This window comes from Oncorhynchus masou, chromosome 29 (genome assembly GCF_036934945.1).
Source record: "Oncorhynchus masou masou isolate Uvic2021 chromosome 29, UVic_Omas_1.1, whole genome shotgun sequence".
NCBI classification, from domain to species: Eukaryota; Metazoa; Chordata; class Actinopteri; order Salmoniformes; family Salmonidae; genus Oncorhynchus; species Oncorhynchus masou.
In genome coordinates this window covers 99,685,880-99,702,498 of record NC_088240.1, presented here as the reverse complement: position 1 = coordinate 99,702,498, position 16,619 = coordinate 99,685,880, and the positions used below count along the sequence as shown (strand labels likewise).

The 16,619-nt window shown below is 51.5% G+C and overlaps 1 protein-coding gene across 1 annotated transcript in view; it reads left to right on the top strand.

Moving 5' to 3' along the window:
- The first annotated feature begins 575 nt into the window (after positions 1–575).
- Positions 576–16,619, top strand: part of LOC135519876 (centrosomal protein of 192 kDa-like) — a 77,062-nt gene continuing 61,018 nt past the window's right edge. Inside the window, 10 exon segments of the mRNA XM_064945077.1 lie at positions 576–632; positions 1,992–2,133; positions 3,933–4,048; positions 4,978–5,067; positions 10,517–10,669; positions 10,910–11,051; positions 12,019–12,311; positions 12,565–12,714; positions 14,122–14,377; positions 16,248–16,391. Of these exon segments, the coding sequence (XP_064801149.1) occupies positions 621–632; positions 1,992–2,133; positions 3,933–4,048; positions 4,978–5,067; positions 10,517–10,669; positions 10,910–11,051; positions 12,019–12,311; positions 12,565–12,714; positions 14,122–14,377; positions 16,248–16,391 (1,498 nt within the window). The 5' untranslated portion in view covers positions 576–620.

The window sequence follows — 16,619 nt, the reverse complement described above, 5'->3', positions numbered from 1 at the left end:
TCCGTCAGGCTGGTCTCTGTCCTTCACTAGTTGATAGATCAGTGATGTCCATCAGGCTGGTCTCTGTCCTTCACTAGTTGATAGATCAGTGATGTCCGTCAGGCTGGTCTCTGTCCTTCACTAGTTGATAGATCAGTGATGTCCGTCAGGCTGGTCTCTGTCCTTCACTAGTTGATAGATCAGTGATGTCCGTCAGGCTGGTCTCTGTCCTTCACTAGTTGATAGATCAGTGATGTCCATCAGGCTGGTCTCTGTCCTTCACTAGTTGATAGATCAGTGATGTCCATCAGGCTGGTCTCTGTCCTTCACTAGTTGATAGATCAGTGATGTCCATCAGGCTGGTCTCTGTCCTTCACTAGTTGATAGATCAGTGATGTCCGTCAGGCTGGTCTCTGTCCTTCACTAGTTGATAGATCAGTGATGTCCATCAGGCTGGTCTCTGTCCTTCACTAGTTGATAGATCAGTGGTGTCCATCAGGCTGGTCTCTGTCCTTCACTAGTTGATAGATCAGGCTGGTGTGCTATGTTAGCTAACAAACCAACTAACTGAATTTCTCATCTTCCTATCAGATCTCTCTACGGGGCGGCTGGCCTTCACCAACCTGGTTAATAGGGACTTTATGGATCTAAAGGTATCACACTCTCTATGTTGTCTCATGTGCTTTTAGAGTGGTCTCCTTGCCCCTGTCCAGACCTTTAGGGTCCAGTATGGGTGGTAGCCTCCCCCTGTCCAGGCCTTTATGGTCCAGTATGGGTGGTAGCCTCCCCTTTAGGGTCCAGTATGGGTGGTGGCCTCCCCTTTAGGGTCCAGTATGGGTGGTAGCCTCCCCTTTAGGGTCCAGTATGGGTGGTAGCCTCCCCCTGTTCAGTCCTTTCGGGTCCAGTATGGGTGGTAGCCTCCCCTTTAGGGTCCAGTATGGGTGGTAGCCTCCCCTTTAGGGTCCAGTATGGGTGGTAGCCTCCCCCTGTTCAGTCCTTTCGGGTCCAGTATGGGTGGTAGCCTCCCCCTGTTCAGTCCTTTAGGGTCCAGTATGGGTGGTAGCCTCCCCCTGTTCAGTCCTTTAGGGTCCAGTATGGGTGGTAGCCTCCCCTTTAGGGTCCAGTATGGGTGGTAGCCTCTCCTTTAGGGTCCAGTATGGGTGGTAGCCTCCCCCTGTTCAGTCCTTTCGGGTCCAGTATGGGTGGTAGCCTCCCCTTTAGGGTCCAGTATGGGTGGTAGCCTCCCCCTGTCCAGACCTTTAGGGTCCAGTATGGGTGGTGGCCTCCCCTTTAGGGTCCAGTATGGGTGGTAGCCTCCCCTTTAGGGTCCAGTATGGGTGGTAGCCTCCCCTTGTCCAGACCTTTAGGGTCCAGTATGGGCTGTAGCCTCCCCCTGTCCAGGCCTTTAGGGTCCAGTATGGGTGGTAGCCTCCCCTTTAGGGTCCAGTATGGGTGGTAGCCTCCCCCTGTCCAGGCCTTTAGGGTCCAGTATGGGTGGTAGCCTCCCCTTTAGGGTCCAGTATGGGTGGTAGCCTCCCCTTGTCCAGACCTTTAGGGTCCAGTATGGGTGGTGGCCTCCCCTTTAGGGTCCAGTATGGGTGGTAGCCTCCCCCTGTCCAGGCCTTTAGGGTCCAGTATGGGTGGTATCCTCCCCTTTAGGGTCCAGTATGGGTGGTAGCCTCCCCTTGTCCAGACCTTTAGGGTCCAGTATGGGTGGTGGCCTCCCCTTTAGGGTCCAGTATGGGTGGTAGCCTCACCCCGTCCAGACCTTTAGGGTCCAGTATGGGTGGTGGCCTCCCCTTTAGGGTCCAGTATGGGTGGTGGCCTCCCCTTTAGGGTCCACTATGGGTGGTGGCCTCCCCTTTAGGGTCCACTATGGGTGGTGGCCAGACCTTTGGGGTCCAGTATGGGTGGTAGCCTCCCCTTTGGGGTCCAGTATGGGTGGTAGCCTCCCCTTTGGGGTCCAGTACATGATACCAGAATGTAGTTGTAATTCTGTCTCTGTGATCCAGGTCCGATCCCTCCCAGGCACCGTGGACGACCAGAGTCTGGCCAGTGACGGAGCCGACAGCGACCGCTTCAGTGGGAGTGTCTCCAGCTTCCTGGCCAATGAGAAGCTCATGTCTGTGGACAGCATGAACAGTGATGTCACAGGTGAGGCCCCACCCCTTTCATAGCACAGCATGAGGCTTATTCAGGAAGATGCAGCGTTACTGACCATTCACATAGAAATGGATAGTGTAGAACAGACATGGGGGGTTTTGTTGTCAAAAGGAATAGGAAATTGGGCCAGCTCTATGCATTTCATTTCTATCTACAACGCTGTGAACGTTCACCTTTCTGAACACCTCTCTGGTGGGGGTTATAGCTGTGTATTGTGTCTGAACACCTCTCTGGTGGGGGTTATAGCTGTGTATTGTGTCTGAACACCTCTCTGGTGGGGGTTATAGCTGTGTATTGTGTCTGAACACCTCTCTGGTGGGGGTTATAGCTGTGTATTGTGTCTGAACACCTCTCTGGTGGGGGTTATAGCTGTGTATTGTGTCTGAACACCTCTCTGGTGGGGGTTATAGCTGTGTATTGTGTCTGAACACCTCTCTGGTGGGGGTTATAGCTGTGTATTGTGTCTGAACACCTCTCTGGTGGGGTTATAGCTGTGTATTGTGTCTGAACACCTCTCTGGTGGGGGTTAGAGCTGTGTATTGTGTCTGAACACCTCTCTGGTGGGGTTAGAGCTGTGTATTGTGTCTGAACACCTCTCTGGTGGGGGTTAGAGCTGTGTATTGTGTCTGAACACCTCTCTGGTGGGGGTTAGAGCTGTGTATTGTCTGAACACCTCTCTGGTGGGGGTTATAGCTGTGTATTGTCTGAACACCTCTCTGGTGGGGGTTATAGCTGTGTATTGTCTGAACACTTCTCTGGTGGGGGTTATAGCTGTGTATTGTGTCTGAACACCTCTCTGGTGGGGGTTATAGCTGTGTATTGTGTCTGAACACCTCTCTGGTGGGGGTTAGAGCTGTGTATTGTGTCTGAACACCTTTCTGGTGGGGGTTAGAGCTGTGTATTGTGTCTGAACACCTCTCTGGTGGGGGTTAGAGCTGTGTATTGTGTCTGAACACCTCTCTGGTGGGGGTTAGAGCTGTGTATTGTGTCTGAACACCTCTCTGGTGGGGGTTAGAGCTGTGTATTGTGTCTGAACACCTCTCTGGTGGGGGTTAGAGCTGTGTATTGTGTCTGAACACCTCTCTGGTGGGGGTTAGAGCTGTGTATTGTGTCTGAACACCTCTCTGGTGGGGTTAGAGCTGTGTGTTGTGTCTGAACACCTCTCTGGTGGGGGTTAGAGCTGTGTATTGTGTCTGAACACCTCTCTGGTGGGGGTTAGAGCTGTGTGTTGTGTCTGAACACCTCTCTGGTGGGGGTTAGAGCTGTGTGTTGTGTCTGAACACCTCTCTGGTGGGGGTTATAGCTGTGTATTGTCTGAACACCTCTCTGGTAGGGGTTATAGCTGTGTATTGTGTCTGAACACATCTCTGGTGGGGGTTAGAGCTGTGTGTTGTGTCTGAACACCTCTCTGGTGGGGGTTAGAGCTGTGTGTTGTCTGAACACCTCTCTGGTGGGGGTTATAGCTGTGTATTGTCTGAACACCTCTCTGGTGGGGGTTATAGCTGTGTATTGTGTCTGAACACCTCTCTGGTGGGGGTTATAGCTGTGTATTGTGTCTGAACACCTCTGGTGGGGGTTAGAGCTGTGTATTGTGTCTGAACACCTTTCTGGTGGGGGTTAGAGCTGTGTGTTGTGTCTGAACACCTCTCTGGTGGGGGTTATAGCTGTGTATTGTGTCTGAACACCTCTCTGGTGGGGGTTAGAGCTGTGTATTGTGTCTGAACACCTCTCTGGTGGGGGTTAGAGCTGTGTTTGTCGTTTTAATGATTATTGATCTGTTTGATCCCCAGATGACGATGTCGACGTGAACGACCTGCAGGATGAAGATCTGGACCTGTACTTAAACCATCTGGTGAACCCTGCCATGCAGAGAGGACGGGTGGAGGGACAAGAGATACCTGATGCTGTAAGGCAACCTCTCTCTCTTCCTGCTTTCTTCCCCTCTCCTCTCTCTCTTCCTGCTTTCTTCTCCTCTCTCTCTTCCTGCTTTCTTCCCCTCTCCTCTCTCTCTTCCTGCTTTCTTCCCCTCTCCTCTCTCTCTTCCTGCTTTCTTCCCCTCTCTCTCTTCCTGCTTTCTTCCCCTCTCTCTCTTCCTGCTTTCTTCTCCTCTCTCTCTTCCTGCTGTCTCTCCTCTCCTCTCTCTCTTCCTGCTTTCTTCTCCTCTCCTCTCTCTCTTCCTGCTTTCTCTCCTCTCTCTCTTCCTGCTTTCTTCTCCTCTCCTCTCTCTCTTCCTGCTTTCTTCCCCTCTCCTCTCTCTCTTCCTTCTTTCTTCTCCTCTCTCTCTTCCTGCTTTCTTCTCCTCTCTCTCTTCCTGCTTTCTTCTCCTCTCTCTCTTCCTGCTTTCTTCTCCTCTCTCTCTTCCTGCTTTCTTCTCCTCTCTCTCTTCCTGCTTTCTTCTCCTCTCTCTCTTCCTGCTTTCTTCTCCTCTCTCTCTTCCTGCTTTCTTCTCCTCTCTCTCTTCCTGCTTTCTTCTCCTCTCTCTCTTCCTGCTTTCTTCTCCTCTCTCTCTTCCTGCTTTCTTCTCCTCTCTCTCTTCCTGCTTTCTTCTCCTCTCTCTCTTCCTGCTTTCTTCTCCTCTCTCTCTTCCTGCTTTCTTCTCCTCTCTCTCTTCCTGCTTTCTTCTCCTCTCTCTCTTCCTGCTTTCTTCTCCTCTCTCTCTTCCTGCTTTCTTCGTCTCTCTCTCTTCCTGCTTTCTTCGTCTCTCCTCTCTCTCTCCCTGCTTTCTTCGTCTCTCCTCTCTCTCTCTTTCTGCTTTCTCCCCCTCTCGTCTCGACACATCTGTTATTTATATTTTATATTATATTTCATTAATAATAATATTGTATTGCTTTTCAGGACCAGCCAGCCAACCAAGACTATTCATCTCAGCCCGGTTCTACAGAACCACAGAAGAACAGATACCAGTTCCTGGATGACTATGATCAGGTGGATACAACTCCGGACGGGCGGGCAGTCGGGTGGGTAGTCAGTCGGGCGGGTAGTCGGGCGGGTAGTCGGACGGGCGGGCAGTCGGGCGGGCAGTCGGACGGGGCGGGTAGTCGGGCGGGCGGGCAGTCGGGCGGGCAGTCGGGCGGGTAGTCGGACGGGCGGGCAGTCGGGCGGGTAGTCGGGCGGGCGGGCAGTCGGGCGGACGGGCGGGTAGTCGGGCGGGCAGTCGGGCGGGCAGTCGGACGGGCGGGCGGGGCGGGTAGTCGGGCGGGCGGGTGGGCGGGCGGGTAGTCGGGCGGGCGGGCAGTCGGACGGGCGGGCAGTCGGGCGGGTAGTCGGACGGGCGGGCAGTCGGGAGGGTAGTCGGACGGGCGGGCAGTCGGACGGGCGGGCAGTCGGGCGGACGGTCGGGCGGGCAGGCGGGCGGGCGGGCAGGCAGTCGGGCGGGTGGGTGGGCAGGTAGTCGGGAGGGCGGGCGGGCAGTCGGGCATGCAGGCGGGCAGGTAGTCGGACGGGCAGGTAGTCGGACGGGTAGTCGGGCAGTCAGGCAGTCGGACGGACGGGCAGTCAGGCAGTCGGACGGGCGGGCAGTCGGGCAGACTGTGTCTCCCATTTAGCATTGACTAATCAGCCGGTTACAGACTTATTTTCAGCTGGTAATGTTTTCCACCTCATATTAACTGAGATACTTTTTTATAAAAGTTCGCTTGTCCGTCAAGCCCTCCCCCGTTAGAATGAACAATAAGAATCTCCTAGAGATCTGTCGCTAGGACAGGCGCCTGACCCATTGTCCCTCGTCCAGTTTGTGTGCGCCGTCGTCGTTTGCGGTCTCATTTCTTTCCACGTCATTTCCACGTCTCATGTCATGTGGTAACGATGAGTTGGAACCTCTTGGCGTCATTATAGGTTTTATTGGCACATTTATTTTATTTTCTCGAGTTTCTCGCAGCCAGCCATGCGGAGTAGTGGAGTATAGTAGGCTATTTACTGTGCTGTGATTGACAGTTGAGCAGCCAGTGTTGACTAGGTGTGCTGTGATTGACAGTTGAGCAGCCAGTGTTGACTAGGTGTGCTGTGATTGACAGTTGAGCAGCCAGTGTTGACTAGGTGTGCTGTGATTGACAGTTGAGCAGCCAGTGTTGACTAGGGGTGCTGTGATTGACAGCTGAACAGCCAGTGTTGACTAGGTGTGCTGTGATTGACAGTTGAGCAGCCAGTGTTGACTAGGTGTGCTGTGATTGACAGTTGAGCAGCCAGTGTTGACTAGGTGTGCTGTGATTGACAGGTGAGCAGCCAGTGTTGACTAGGTGTGCTGTGATTGACAGGTGAGCAGCCAGTGTTGACTAGGTGTGCTGTGATTGACAGTTGAGCAGCCAGTGTTGACTAGGTGTGCTGTGATTGACAGCTGGTTAAATGTCCACTGTGCCACATCTGGACAAGTAAACCAAAGGATTGTCTAGGGTTATTTTCCTGGGATGTCGGGGCTTGTCAGACAAGACCAAAGTCACTCACTTTATCCTCACTGTCAGTCTGTCTGGCTTCCCGAAATCACATCGCTGACAGGGCCGTTCATTTGGCTTCTCTAAAGTAAAACAGGGTGGTGTACCACAGGGCAGCTCTCTAGGTCCTCTACTCTTGTCCAAAGTCACTCACTTTATCCTCACTGTCAGTCAGTCTAGCTTCCCGCATCGCTGACAGCTGTTCATTTGGCTTTTTTTTGCTATTATCTGCAGATAAATGATAACATTTGATGTAGATTGTGAATCATCACTGCAGGACAGTAGGTAGTGGAGAGCCTTATTCTGGTCCCTGTATGGAGAGCCTTATTCTGGTCCCTGTATGGAGAGCCTTATTCTGGTCCCTGTATGGAGAGCCTTATTCTGGTCCCTGTGTGGAGAGCCTTATTCTGGTCCCTGTGTGGAGGGCCTTATTCTGGTCCCTGTATGGAGAGCCTTATTCTGGTCCCTGTATGGAGAGCCTTATTCTGGTCCCTGTATGGAGAGCCTTATTCTGGTCCCTGTATGGAGAGCCTTATTCTGGTCCCTGTATGGAGAGCCTTATTCTGGTCCCTGTATGGAGAGCCTTATTCTGGTCCCTGTGTGGAGAGCCTTATTCTGGTCCCTGTATGGAGAGCCTTATTCTGGTCCCTGTATGGAGAGCCTTATTCTGGTCCCTGTATGGAGAGCCTTATTCTGGTCCCTGTATGGAGAGCCTTATTCTGGTCCCTGTGTGGAGAGCCTTATTCTGGTCCCTGTATGGAGAGCCTTATTCTGGTCCCTGTGTGGAGAGCTTTATTCTGGTCCCTGTGTGGAGAGCCTTATTCTGGTCCCTGTGTGGAGAGCCTTATTCTGGTCCCTGTATGGAGAGCCTTATTCTGGTCCCTGTGTGGAGAGCCTTATTCTGGTCCCTGTGTGGAGAGCCTTATTCTGGTCCCTGTATGGAGAGCCTTATTCTGGTCCCTGTGTGGAGAGCCTTATTCTGGTCCCTGTGTGGAGAGCCTTATTCTGGTCCCTGTGTGGAGAGCCTTATTCTGGTCCCTGTATGGAGAGCCTTATTCTGGTCCCTGTATGGAGAGCCTTATTCTGGTCCCTGTGTGGAGAGCCTTATTCTGGTCCCTGTGTGGAGAGCCTTATTCTGGTCCCTGTATGGAGAGCCTTATTCTGGTCCCTGTATGGAGAGCCTTATTCTGGTCCCTGTATGGAGAGCCTTATTCTGGTCCCTGTATGGAGAGCCTTATTCTGGTCCCTGTATGGAGAGCCTTATTCTGGTCCCTGTGTGGAGAGCCTTATTCTGGTCCCTGTGTGGAGAGCCTTATTCTGGTCCCTGTATGGAGAGCCTTATTCTGGTCCCTGTGTGGAGAGCCTTATTCTGGTCCCTGTGTGGAGAGCCTTATTCTGGTCCCTGTATGGAGAGCCTTATTCTGGTCCCTGTATGGAGAGCCTTATTCTGGTCCCTGTATGGAGAGCCTTATTCTGGTCCCTGTGTGGAGAGCCTTATTCTGGTCCCTGTATGGAGAGCCTTATTCTGGTCCCTGTATGGAGAGCCTTATTCTGGTCCCTGTGTGGAGAGCCTTATTCTGGTCCCTGTGTGGAGAGCCTTATTCTGGTCCCTGTATGGAGAGCCTTATTCTGGTCCCTGTATGGAGAGCCTTATTCTGGTCCCTGTATGGAGAGCCTTATTCTGGTCCCTGTATGGAGAGCCTTATTCTGGTCCCTGTATGGAGAGCCTTATTCTGGTCCCTGTGTGGAGAGCCTTATTCTGGTCCCTGTGTGGAGAGCCTTATTCTGGTCCCTGTATGGAGAGCCTTATTCTGGTCCCTGTATGATCATTAGGGCCCTCACGGAATCCAGGCATTAAAACAGAATTCAACCATGAGTTGACCTTTAGTATGGAATTAACTACATGTATTGAAAATGTTTTAATTAGCCCACGTATAATTTTTTGATTTATTGAGATCCCCCGTTAGCCGACAAAGACACTAGCTAGTCTTACAGAGGTCTGACACACAACGACAGACGTGACAGACAAAATAATTTACTATTTACATACATGTAAAAACCTTAACATGTAGTGTGTTTATCCATCAGGTACATGTCAGTACATACAACATGTATTTCACATGGAGGAGAGGCGTCGCGTCATTTGTTTTGTGAAACCAGGTTTGCTGTTCACTTGCGATATAAGATGGGAGTTCCATGCACTCATGGCTCTGTATAATACTGTATGTTTCCTTGAATTTGTTCTGGACCTGGGGGCTGTGAAAAGACCCCTGGTGGCATGTCTGCTGGGGGGTATGTGTGTTTGTCAGATCTGTGTGTAAGTTGACTATGCTAACAATTTGGAATTTTCAACACATTAATGTTTATTATAAATACAAGAAGTGAATGTCACTTTCCTCAACTCTTAGCCAAGAGTACCAGTTTATTACTGGCCACCCATTCCAAAACAGATTAGCTTTTTGTTAAGGGTTTCAGTGACTTCATTAGCTGCATTGATGGTTGAATCATCAGCATGCTTTGTTTAATGCCAGTGGCAGGTCACTGGTAAAAATAGACAAGAGTAGAGGGCCTTGAGAGCTGCCCTGCGGTACACCACACTGTTTTACTTTAGAGAAGCTTCCATTAAAGAATGCCATATTGTGGATTCAGAGCTGGGGTTGAAAAGCGAAAACACAAGTTTCCCCCACCAACAGGTTATGGTCAATATCAAAGAAGATCGATTAAATGTTAGTTTTATTGTTCTTAATCCTGATCATATTTTCAAACTAACAATACACTGAATTCATGTTCAGTAATTTAAATTGTAAAGTCATGTCTTTCTGCACAATAGCATAAATGCTTCCAATCTGGGGGGTGAACTTGAAGTATTGAATAATTTAGTGTTTTGGATGGAATCAAGGCAGGAGGATTTCCCAGATTCCACAAATTACGACCACCTCTGGCTGGGCGGGGCCTGGTTGGCTACGCCTCTGGCTGGGCGGGGCCTTGTTGGCTACGCCTCTGGCTGGGCGGGGCCTGGTTGGCTACGCCTCTGGCTGGGCGGGGCCTGGTTGGCTACGCCTCTGGCTGGGCGGGGCCTGGTTGGCTGCGCCTCTGGCTGGGCGGGGCCTGGTTGGCTGCGCCTCTGGCTGGGCGGGGCCTGGTTGGCTGCGCCTCTGGCTCTGGCGGGGCCTGGTTGGCTGCGCCTCTGGCTCTGGCGGGGCCTGGTTGGCTGCGCCTCTGGCTCTGGCGGGGCCTGGTTGGCTGCGCCTCTGGCTCTGGCGGGGCCTGGTTGGCTGCGCCTCTGGCTCTGGCGGGGCCTGGTTGGCTGCGCCTCTGGCTCTGGCGGGGCCTGGTTGGCTGCGCCTCTGGCTCTGGCGGGGCCTGGTTGGCTGCGCCTCTGGCTCTGGCGGGGCCTGGTTGGCTGCGCCTCTGGCTCTGGCGGGGCCTGGTTGGCTGCGCCTCTGGCTCTGGCGGGGCCTGGTTGGCTGCGCCTCTGGCTCTGGCGGGGCCTGGTTGGCTGCGCTCTGGCTCTGGCGGGGCCTGGTTGGCTGCGCCTCTGGCTCTGGCGGGGCCGGGTTGGCTGCGCCTCTGGCTCTGGCGGGGCCTGGTTGGCTGCGCCTCTGGCTCTGGCGGGGCCTGGTTGGCTGCGCCTCTGGCTGGGCGGGGCCTGGTTGGCTGCGCCTCTGGCTCGGGGGCTCGGGGGGGGCTGGTTGGCTACGTCTCTGGCTCGGGGGTGAGGGGGGCCCTGGTTGGCTACGTCTTCTATTTGGTTGGCTATTCCTATGTAGTGGAAAACACTGGTATATTGAAACCTTATTAATGAAGACTAAGAGCAGCTCTGTCAGCCTATGGATCTTGTTCACAACTAGTATTCTTTATTCATCTTCCTGTACAAACTAAACAGTATATTAGTATTGTATTTCAGCCTGGTTTCACTAAGATTGGATTGTTTGTCCTGTCCTGAGGCTTTCCAGATGCCTGACGTACGGCTGGCTGCTACAGGGATGGACTCGTGTCCCGGCAGTGATGAGGAGGACACTGAGGAGGAGCTGGAGGCAGCTCGGAGACACACTTCTACCAGACACAGACTCCTGCTGTCCAGCACCTCCCGACAGCTGGTATGATAATGTCCCTGTCTGTTTCTCCATCTCACTGCTTCTGGTTGACCTTGGTGGTTTTCAGTAGAAAACACAAAGCACGAACAACGTTACTAAACACAATGTACGAATCATTTTCAATCGATCAGTATTTGATAAGTTGATGTTGGGTTTTCAAAATGTTTTCTCCCAAATAGTCCTACTGAACACAGCCCTGTTTTAGCCTGTCAGACCAGAGGTCATGATGTCTGTCTGGGTTAGGTGGGGGAGAGCTACCGTTCCAGCTTCAGACCTGGGCTGGAGGGAGGCAGCTCTGACGAAGAAGTTTTCTCTGGGCGTAACCCTCTACCTGGGCTAGAACACCGATACTCTGCGGAGGGCCAAGTCATCAACACTGTAACAGGTAACATGCACTGAACAAAAATAGAACGTGTTTCATGAGCTGAAATAAAAGATCCCAGGAATGTTCCATACTCACAAGAATACTATTTATCTCACAATAAGCTTATTTCACTCTAATTCTGTGCACAAATTTGTTTACAGCCCTGTTAGTGAGCATGTCTCCTTTGCCAAGATAATCCATCCAACTGACAGGTGTGACATATCAACAAAAATAACCATTATGTGACAATATTGAAACCTTAGCGGGTTTGTCAAAAAAAAAATTAAAGCATACACGTTTGTTTTATTAACAAGAAATAATGAGTATAAAGCAGAGGTCACAGACTATTTCCAAACTCAATCATTCAGGCTCGCTACAAAGAACTCGTTACAGGCCACAGTCAGCGCAGCAACCAAGATGACAAACTCATGAAAGTACAGTTGACGTGCAATTGAGCCTTATTTGCAACTATTTCTCGAATTGCACGCAGTCGCTTGTAATATTTACTGTTTCTAAGTCTAGTTTATCCCCTTAACGCTAATGCATGCTACTATTACTTATTATTATTATTATTAATGCAGTGGCCAAATGTAGCTAAGCAGTTGGTCTGTAGAATGATGTTTTCTTCCGTTTGTTTTGCGTGAGTTATTTGCTACAGGCGGGCGGGCGGGAGGGTAGCCCGGGCGGGCGGGCAGGAGGGCAGCCCGGGCAGGAGGGCAGCCCGGGCGGGCGGGCGGGCGGGCAGCCCGGTCAACTCTATGTGAAGGAGATGTCTCGCTGAATGAAGGGGGTCACACCAGATACTGACTGGTTTCCTGGTCCACGCCCCTACCTTTTATATTTTAAGGTGTCTGTGACCAACTGATTCATATCCGAGTGAAATCATTAGATTAGCGCCTAATGAATTGATTTAAACTGACTGATTTCCTTATATGAACGTGCTGACCTCTGAGTGGATGTTGGTGACCAGTCATCTGTCCTTCGCCAGGAGGAGGAGGAGACGGGAGCAGTGGGAGTGAGGAGGGAGGGAACGATGGCGTGTCCACTCTACCCCTGTCCTCCTCGGCCCAGACCACCTACGATGTGCTGCGGGGCCTGGGGATCCTGGGGGCCAGCGTGCCGGGAGAGAATGCCCAGGACCCTCACTCTCTACTGGGGCTGAGCCGGGGCAGCCTGATGGGTGACCGCGTGGGGCCGGTGGGGACTGGAGGGACCAGCGCTGGGCCCCAGAGGATGTCCCCTGTCAACTGGAGTATGGCCTTAGACCGACAGGAGGCGCTGGTGAGTCTTCTGTTGGCCCTTCTCCATTACAACAGACTGTACGTGGCAGGAGTTGTACCTAAGAGGCCAGGAGTTCCTCCAGGTCAGGTCACACTGTCAGGAAAAACTCCTGGCCGCCCACTACCCCGTGTCCTGTTCTATTTACCGGACTTAATACGGTCACCTGGACTGATCTTGTTACATACAACAGACACTTGGATAATCTTGTCACCTCCATTAATGTGTGTGTGTGGGGGGGGGTTTGGTTCTGCAGGATGCCATGGACAGTACAGAGTCTACGGTGGCAGGGGAGGGTCAGGGTTTCTTGGATTCTATATATCTGAGGACTGGTGCTGGACACTGGAGACCCCAGGACATGACCTCTCACCTCCAGACCACACAGAGCAGCTTCCACCTCTCTCAGGTAAACTGACAAACCAATACATTTAGGACATGCTGCCCCTCGGGGTTAAAGGACATGCTGCCCCTAGTGGTTAACCAATACATTTAGGACATGCTGCCCCTCTGGGTTAAAGGACATGCTGCCCCTAGTGGTTAACCAATACATTTAGGACATGCTGCCCCTCGGGGTTAAAGGACATGCTGCCCCTAGTGGTTAACCAATACATTTAGGACATGCTGCCCCTCCGGGTTAACCAGTACATTTAGGACATGCTGCCCCTCGGGGTTAACCAGTACATTTAGGACATGCTGCCCCTCGAGGTTAAAGGACATGCTGCCCCTCGGGGTTAACCAATACATTTAGGACATGCTGCCCCTCGGGGTTAACCAGTACATTTAGGACATGCTGCCCCTCGGGGTTAAAGGACATGCTGCCCCTCGGGGTTAACCAATACATTTAGGACATGCTGCCCCTCGGGTTTAACCAGTACATTTAGGACATGCTGCCCCTCGGGGTTAAAGGACATGCTGCCCCTAGTGGTTAACCAGTACATTTAGGACATGCTGCCCCTCGGGGTTAAAGGACATGCTGCCCCTCGGGGTTAAAGGACATGCTGCCCCTCGGGGTTAAAGGACATGCTGCCCCTAGTGGTTAACCAGTACATTTAGGACATGCTGCCCCTCGGGGTTAACCAATACATTTAGGACATGCTGCCCCTCGGGGTTAAAGGACATGCTGCCCCTCGGGGTTAACCAATACATTTAGGACATGCTGCCCCTTGGGGTTAAAGGACATGCTGCCCCTCGGGGTTAACCAATACATTTAGGACATGCTGCCCCTGGGGTTAAAGGACATGCTGCCCCTCGGGGTTAACCAGTACATTTAGGACATGCTGCCCCTTGGGGTTAAAGGACATGCTGCCCCTCGGGGTTAAAGGACATGCTGCCCCTCGGGGTTAACCAGTACATTTAGGACATGCTGCCCCTCGGGTTTAACCAATACATTTAGGACATGCTGCCCCTCGGGGTTAACCAATACATTTAGGACATGCTGCCCCTCGGGGTTAAAGGACATGCTGTCCCTCGGGGTTAAAGGACATGCTGCCCCTCGGGGTTAAAGGACATGCTGCCCCTTGGGGTTAACCAATACATTTAGGACATGCTAACCCTCGGGGTTAAAGGACATGCTGCCCCTCGGGGTTAAAGGACATGCTGCCCCTCGGGGTTAAAGGACATGCTGCCCCTCGGGGTTAAAGGACATGCTGCCCCTCGGGGTTAACCAATACATTTAGGACATGCTGCCCCTCGGGGTTAAAGGACATGCGGCCCCTCGGGGTTAAACATTTCAAGAATCCCAACATCTCCTAGTTAAATTAAGGTAAAGCTACACAATTGTACGATGTTAGTGAGTTTTCTCCTTCTGTACCAGGTGCTTCCTTCGCTTAGTGATGAAGAGGAGGATGGGAGAGGGAGGCCTGCTGCCCTGGGGCCAAGAGGAGGTCCATGTGGGGACTCCTCTGCAGCTCCTGGTCCTCCTGGCCTGTCAGACATGAGTCAGGGTGAGAAGGATCTCCTCTACATCTCTCTGGAAGCGAAGTACCTCTCTCAGAGCTTCCAGCAGGAGGACTCCTCTCACTCTGACAGCGACTGGAACCACTGCCCCGATAACCTGGACTTCCAACCGGGTAAGTCCCAAACGGCTCCCTGTGTAGTGGGGAGAGGCGGGCGGCCTGGTGGTTAGTGTGTTGTGCCTTTAACTAAAAGTTGCTGAATCTAATCCCAGAGCTGACAAGGTAAAAATCTGTTGTTCTGCCCCTGTACAAGGCAGTTAACCCACTGTTCCCCGGTAGGCCGTCATATGTAGGAATTTGTTCTTAACTGACTTGCCTAGTTAAATAAAAAATAGTCTGTCATTTTTTTCCATTCAGAGTATTGATCAGGTGTAGTGTTGGGTATTGCGCAATAGGTCTATCCTGCGCAATTTCCCACGGTAGCCTCAGTGTCCAATCAGAGGCAACGAAAACATGACCTCAATGCTTTCTCTGTTAAATGTAATGAGACACTGCTGGAAATCAGACCACTGATGATCACCGTCAGTTTCCCCCGGGTGGACCCCGTCAGTTTCCCCGGGTGGACCCCGTCAGTTTCCCCCCGGGTGGACCCCGTCAGTTTCCCCCCGGGTGGACCCCGTCAGTTTCCCCCGGGTGGACCCCGTCAGTTTCCCCCCCGGGTGGACCCCGTCAGTTTTTTTTCTGACCCTTGGGCTGTTGCTGCGTCACATGATCACAACAGCTGTTCGTCACTCCACTGTCATCCAGTTCCTTCCTGGATCAGATGATGTGAATATCAGTGTAAATAAACAGCTTAACACCAGGTTAGCATCCATCAGGCATTATGCATCATCATTGAAGAACCATGTTAACGACAGTGTAGATTTAGGTTTATCATATCAACGTGACTCTTTCGGCTGGAAGCACTTTATTTTGCGATCGTTTACATGTTGTGGATTTGTGTGCCCAGGAGAACTGTTTTCACCCTGTAACATAAGGAGACACTAAATGATACACTGCATTTCTGAGCTCTCTATTCAACAACTGTCTAACAACTGGACCCAGGATCCTTCCAGGGGTCATGTTTAATATCTGATTTAACTGATTAATATATGATGTAACTGGACCCAGGATCCTTCCAGGGGTCATGTTTAATATCTAAATTAACTGATTAATGCTTAATATTGATGTAACAACTTACACTGCTATAAATTCATGGACAGAAAAGGAATGTTTTGTGACCCAATTTTGGACCCATCCGTCAAGACACCAACCACGATAAAGGGTTAAACGGGTTTTAAATCAACGGGTGAATTTGATTGAATATTGCTATGATCCACCCTCATCTTAATGACTTGAAAACAATAGTCTGATTGTATTGTTAATGACTTAACAGCTGTACCAAGTTGTCCAGCTGTAGTAAATCCTCACTGGTACCCTGGTTTATAGAACAGGGTCTCCATCAGGTCTGTGTGGTTCATTGTCCTCCCTGTGTTTCTGTGTTCCAGCCTCTCACAGTGTGGTCTACCAGAACGAGGTCTGTGTGGTTCATTGTCCTCCCTGTGTTTCTGTGTTCCAGCCTCTCACAGTGTGGTCTACCAGAACGAGGTCTGTGTGGTTCATTGTCCTCCCTGTGTTTCTGTGTTCCAGCCTCTCACAGTGTGGTCTACCAGAACGAGGTCTGTGTGGTTCATTGTCCTCCCTGTGTTTCTGTGTTCCAGCCTCTCACAGTGTGGTCTACCAGAACGAGGTCTGTGTGGTTCATTGTCCTCCCTGTGTTTCTGTGTTCCAGCCTCTCACAGTGTGGTCTACCAGAACGAGGTCTGTGTGGTTCATTGTCCTCCCTGTGTTTCTGTGTTCCAGCCTCTCACAGTGTGGTCTACCAGAACGAGGTCTGTGTGGTTCATTGTCCTCCCTGTGTTTCTGTGTTCCAGCCTCTCACAGTGTGGTCTACCAGAACGAGGTCTGTGTGGTTCATTCTCCTCCCTGTGTTTCTGTGTTCCAGCCTCTCACAGTGTGGTCTACCAGAACGAGGAGGGGAAGTGGGTGACTGATCTGGCTTACTACTCGTCCTTTGAGAAGGAGGTGGATGGAAACCAGCTGCCGGAGGTAGCAGACCAGTTCCAGGCTGAGGACTTTGTTCCAGGCAGTAAGTAGAGGGGCTATTGTCAAACTGTCCTTTTAGCTGTACGTGGAAATAGGGATTTGTGTATTGTTATTTTGGTTCTAACTAGGGGTTGGTGTTCCACACCGTAACGTTGGTACCAAAGATCCATTATTAAAACAGCTTGTTTGTATCCTGAATGCTGATTGAACGAACAGCGTTCCAAACCGTGCTCTATTGGCCGTTAAGTTCCATCTGAAAATGATCACCGGG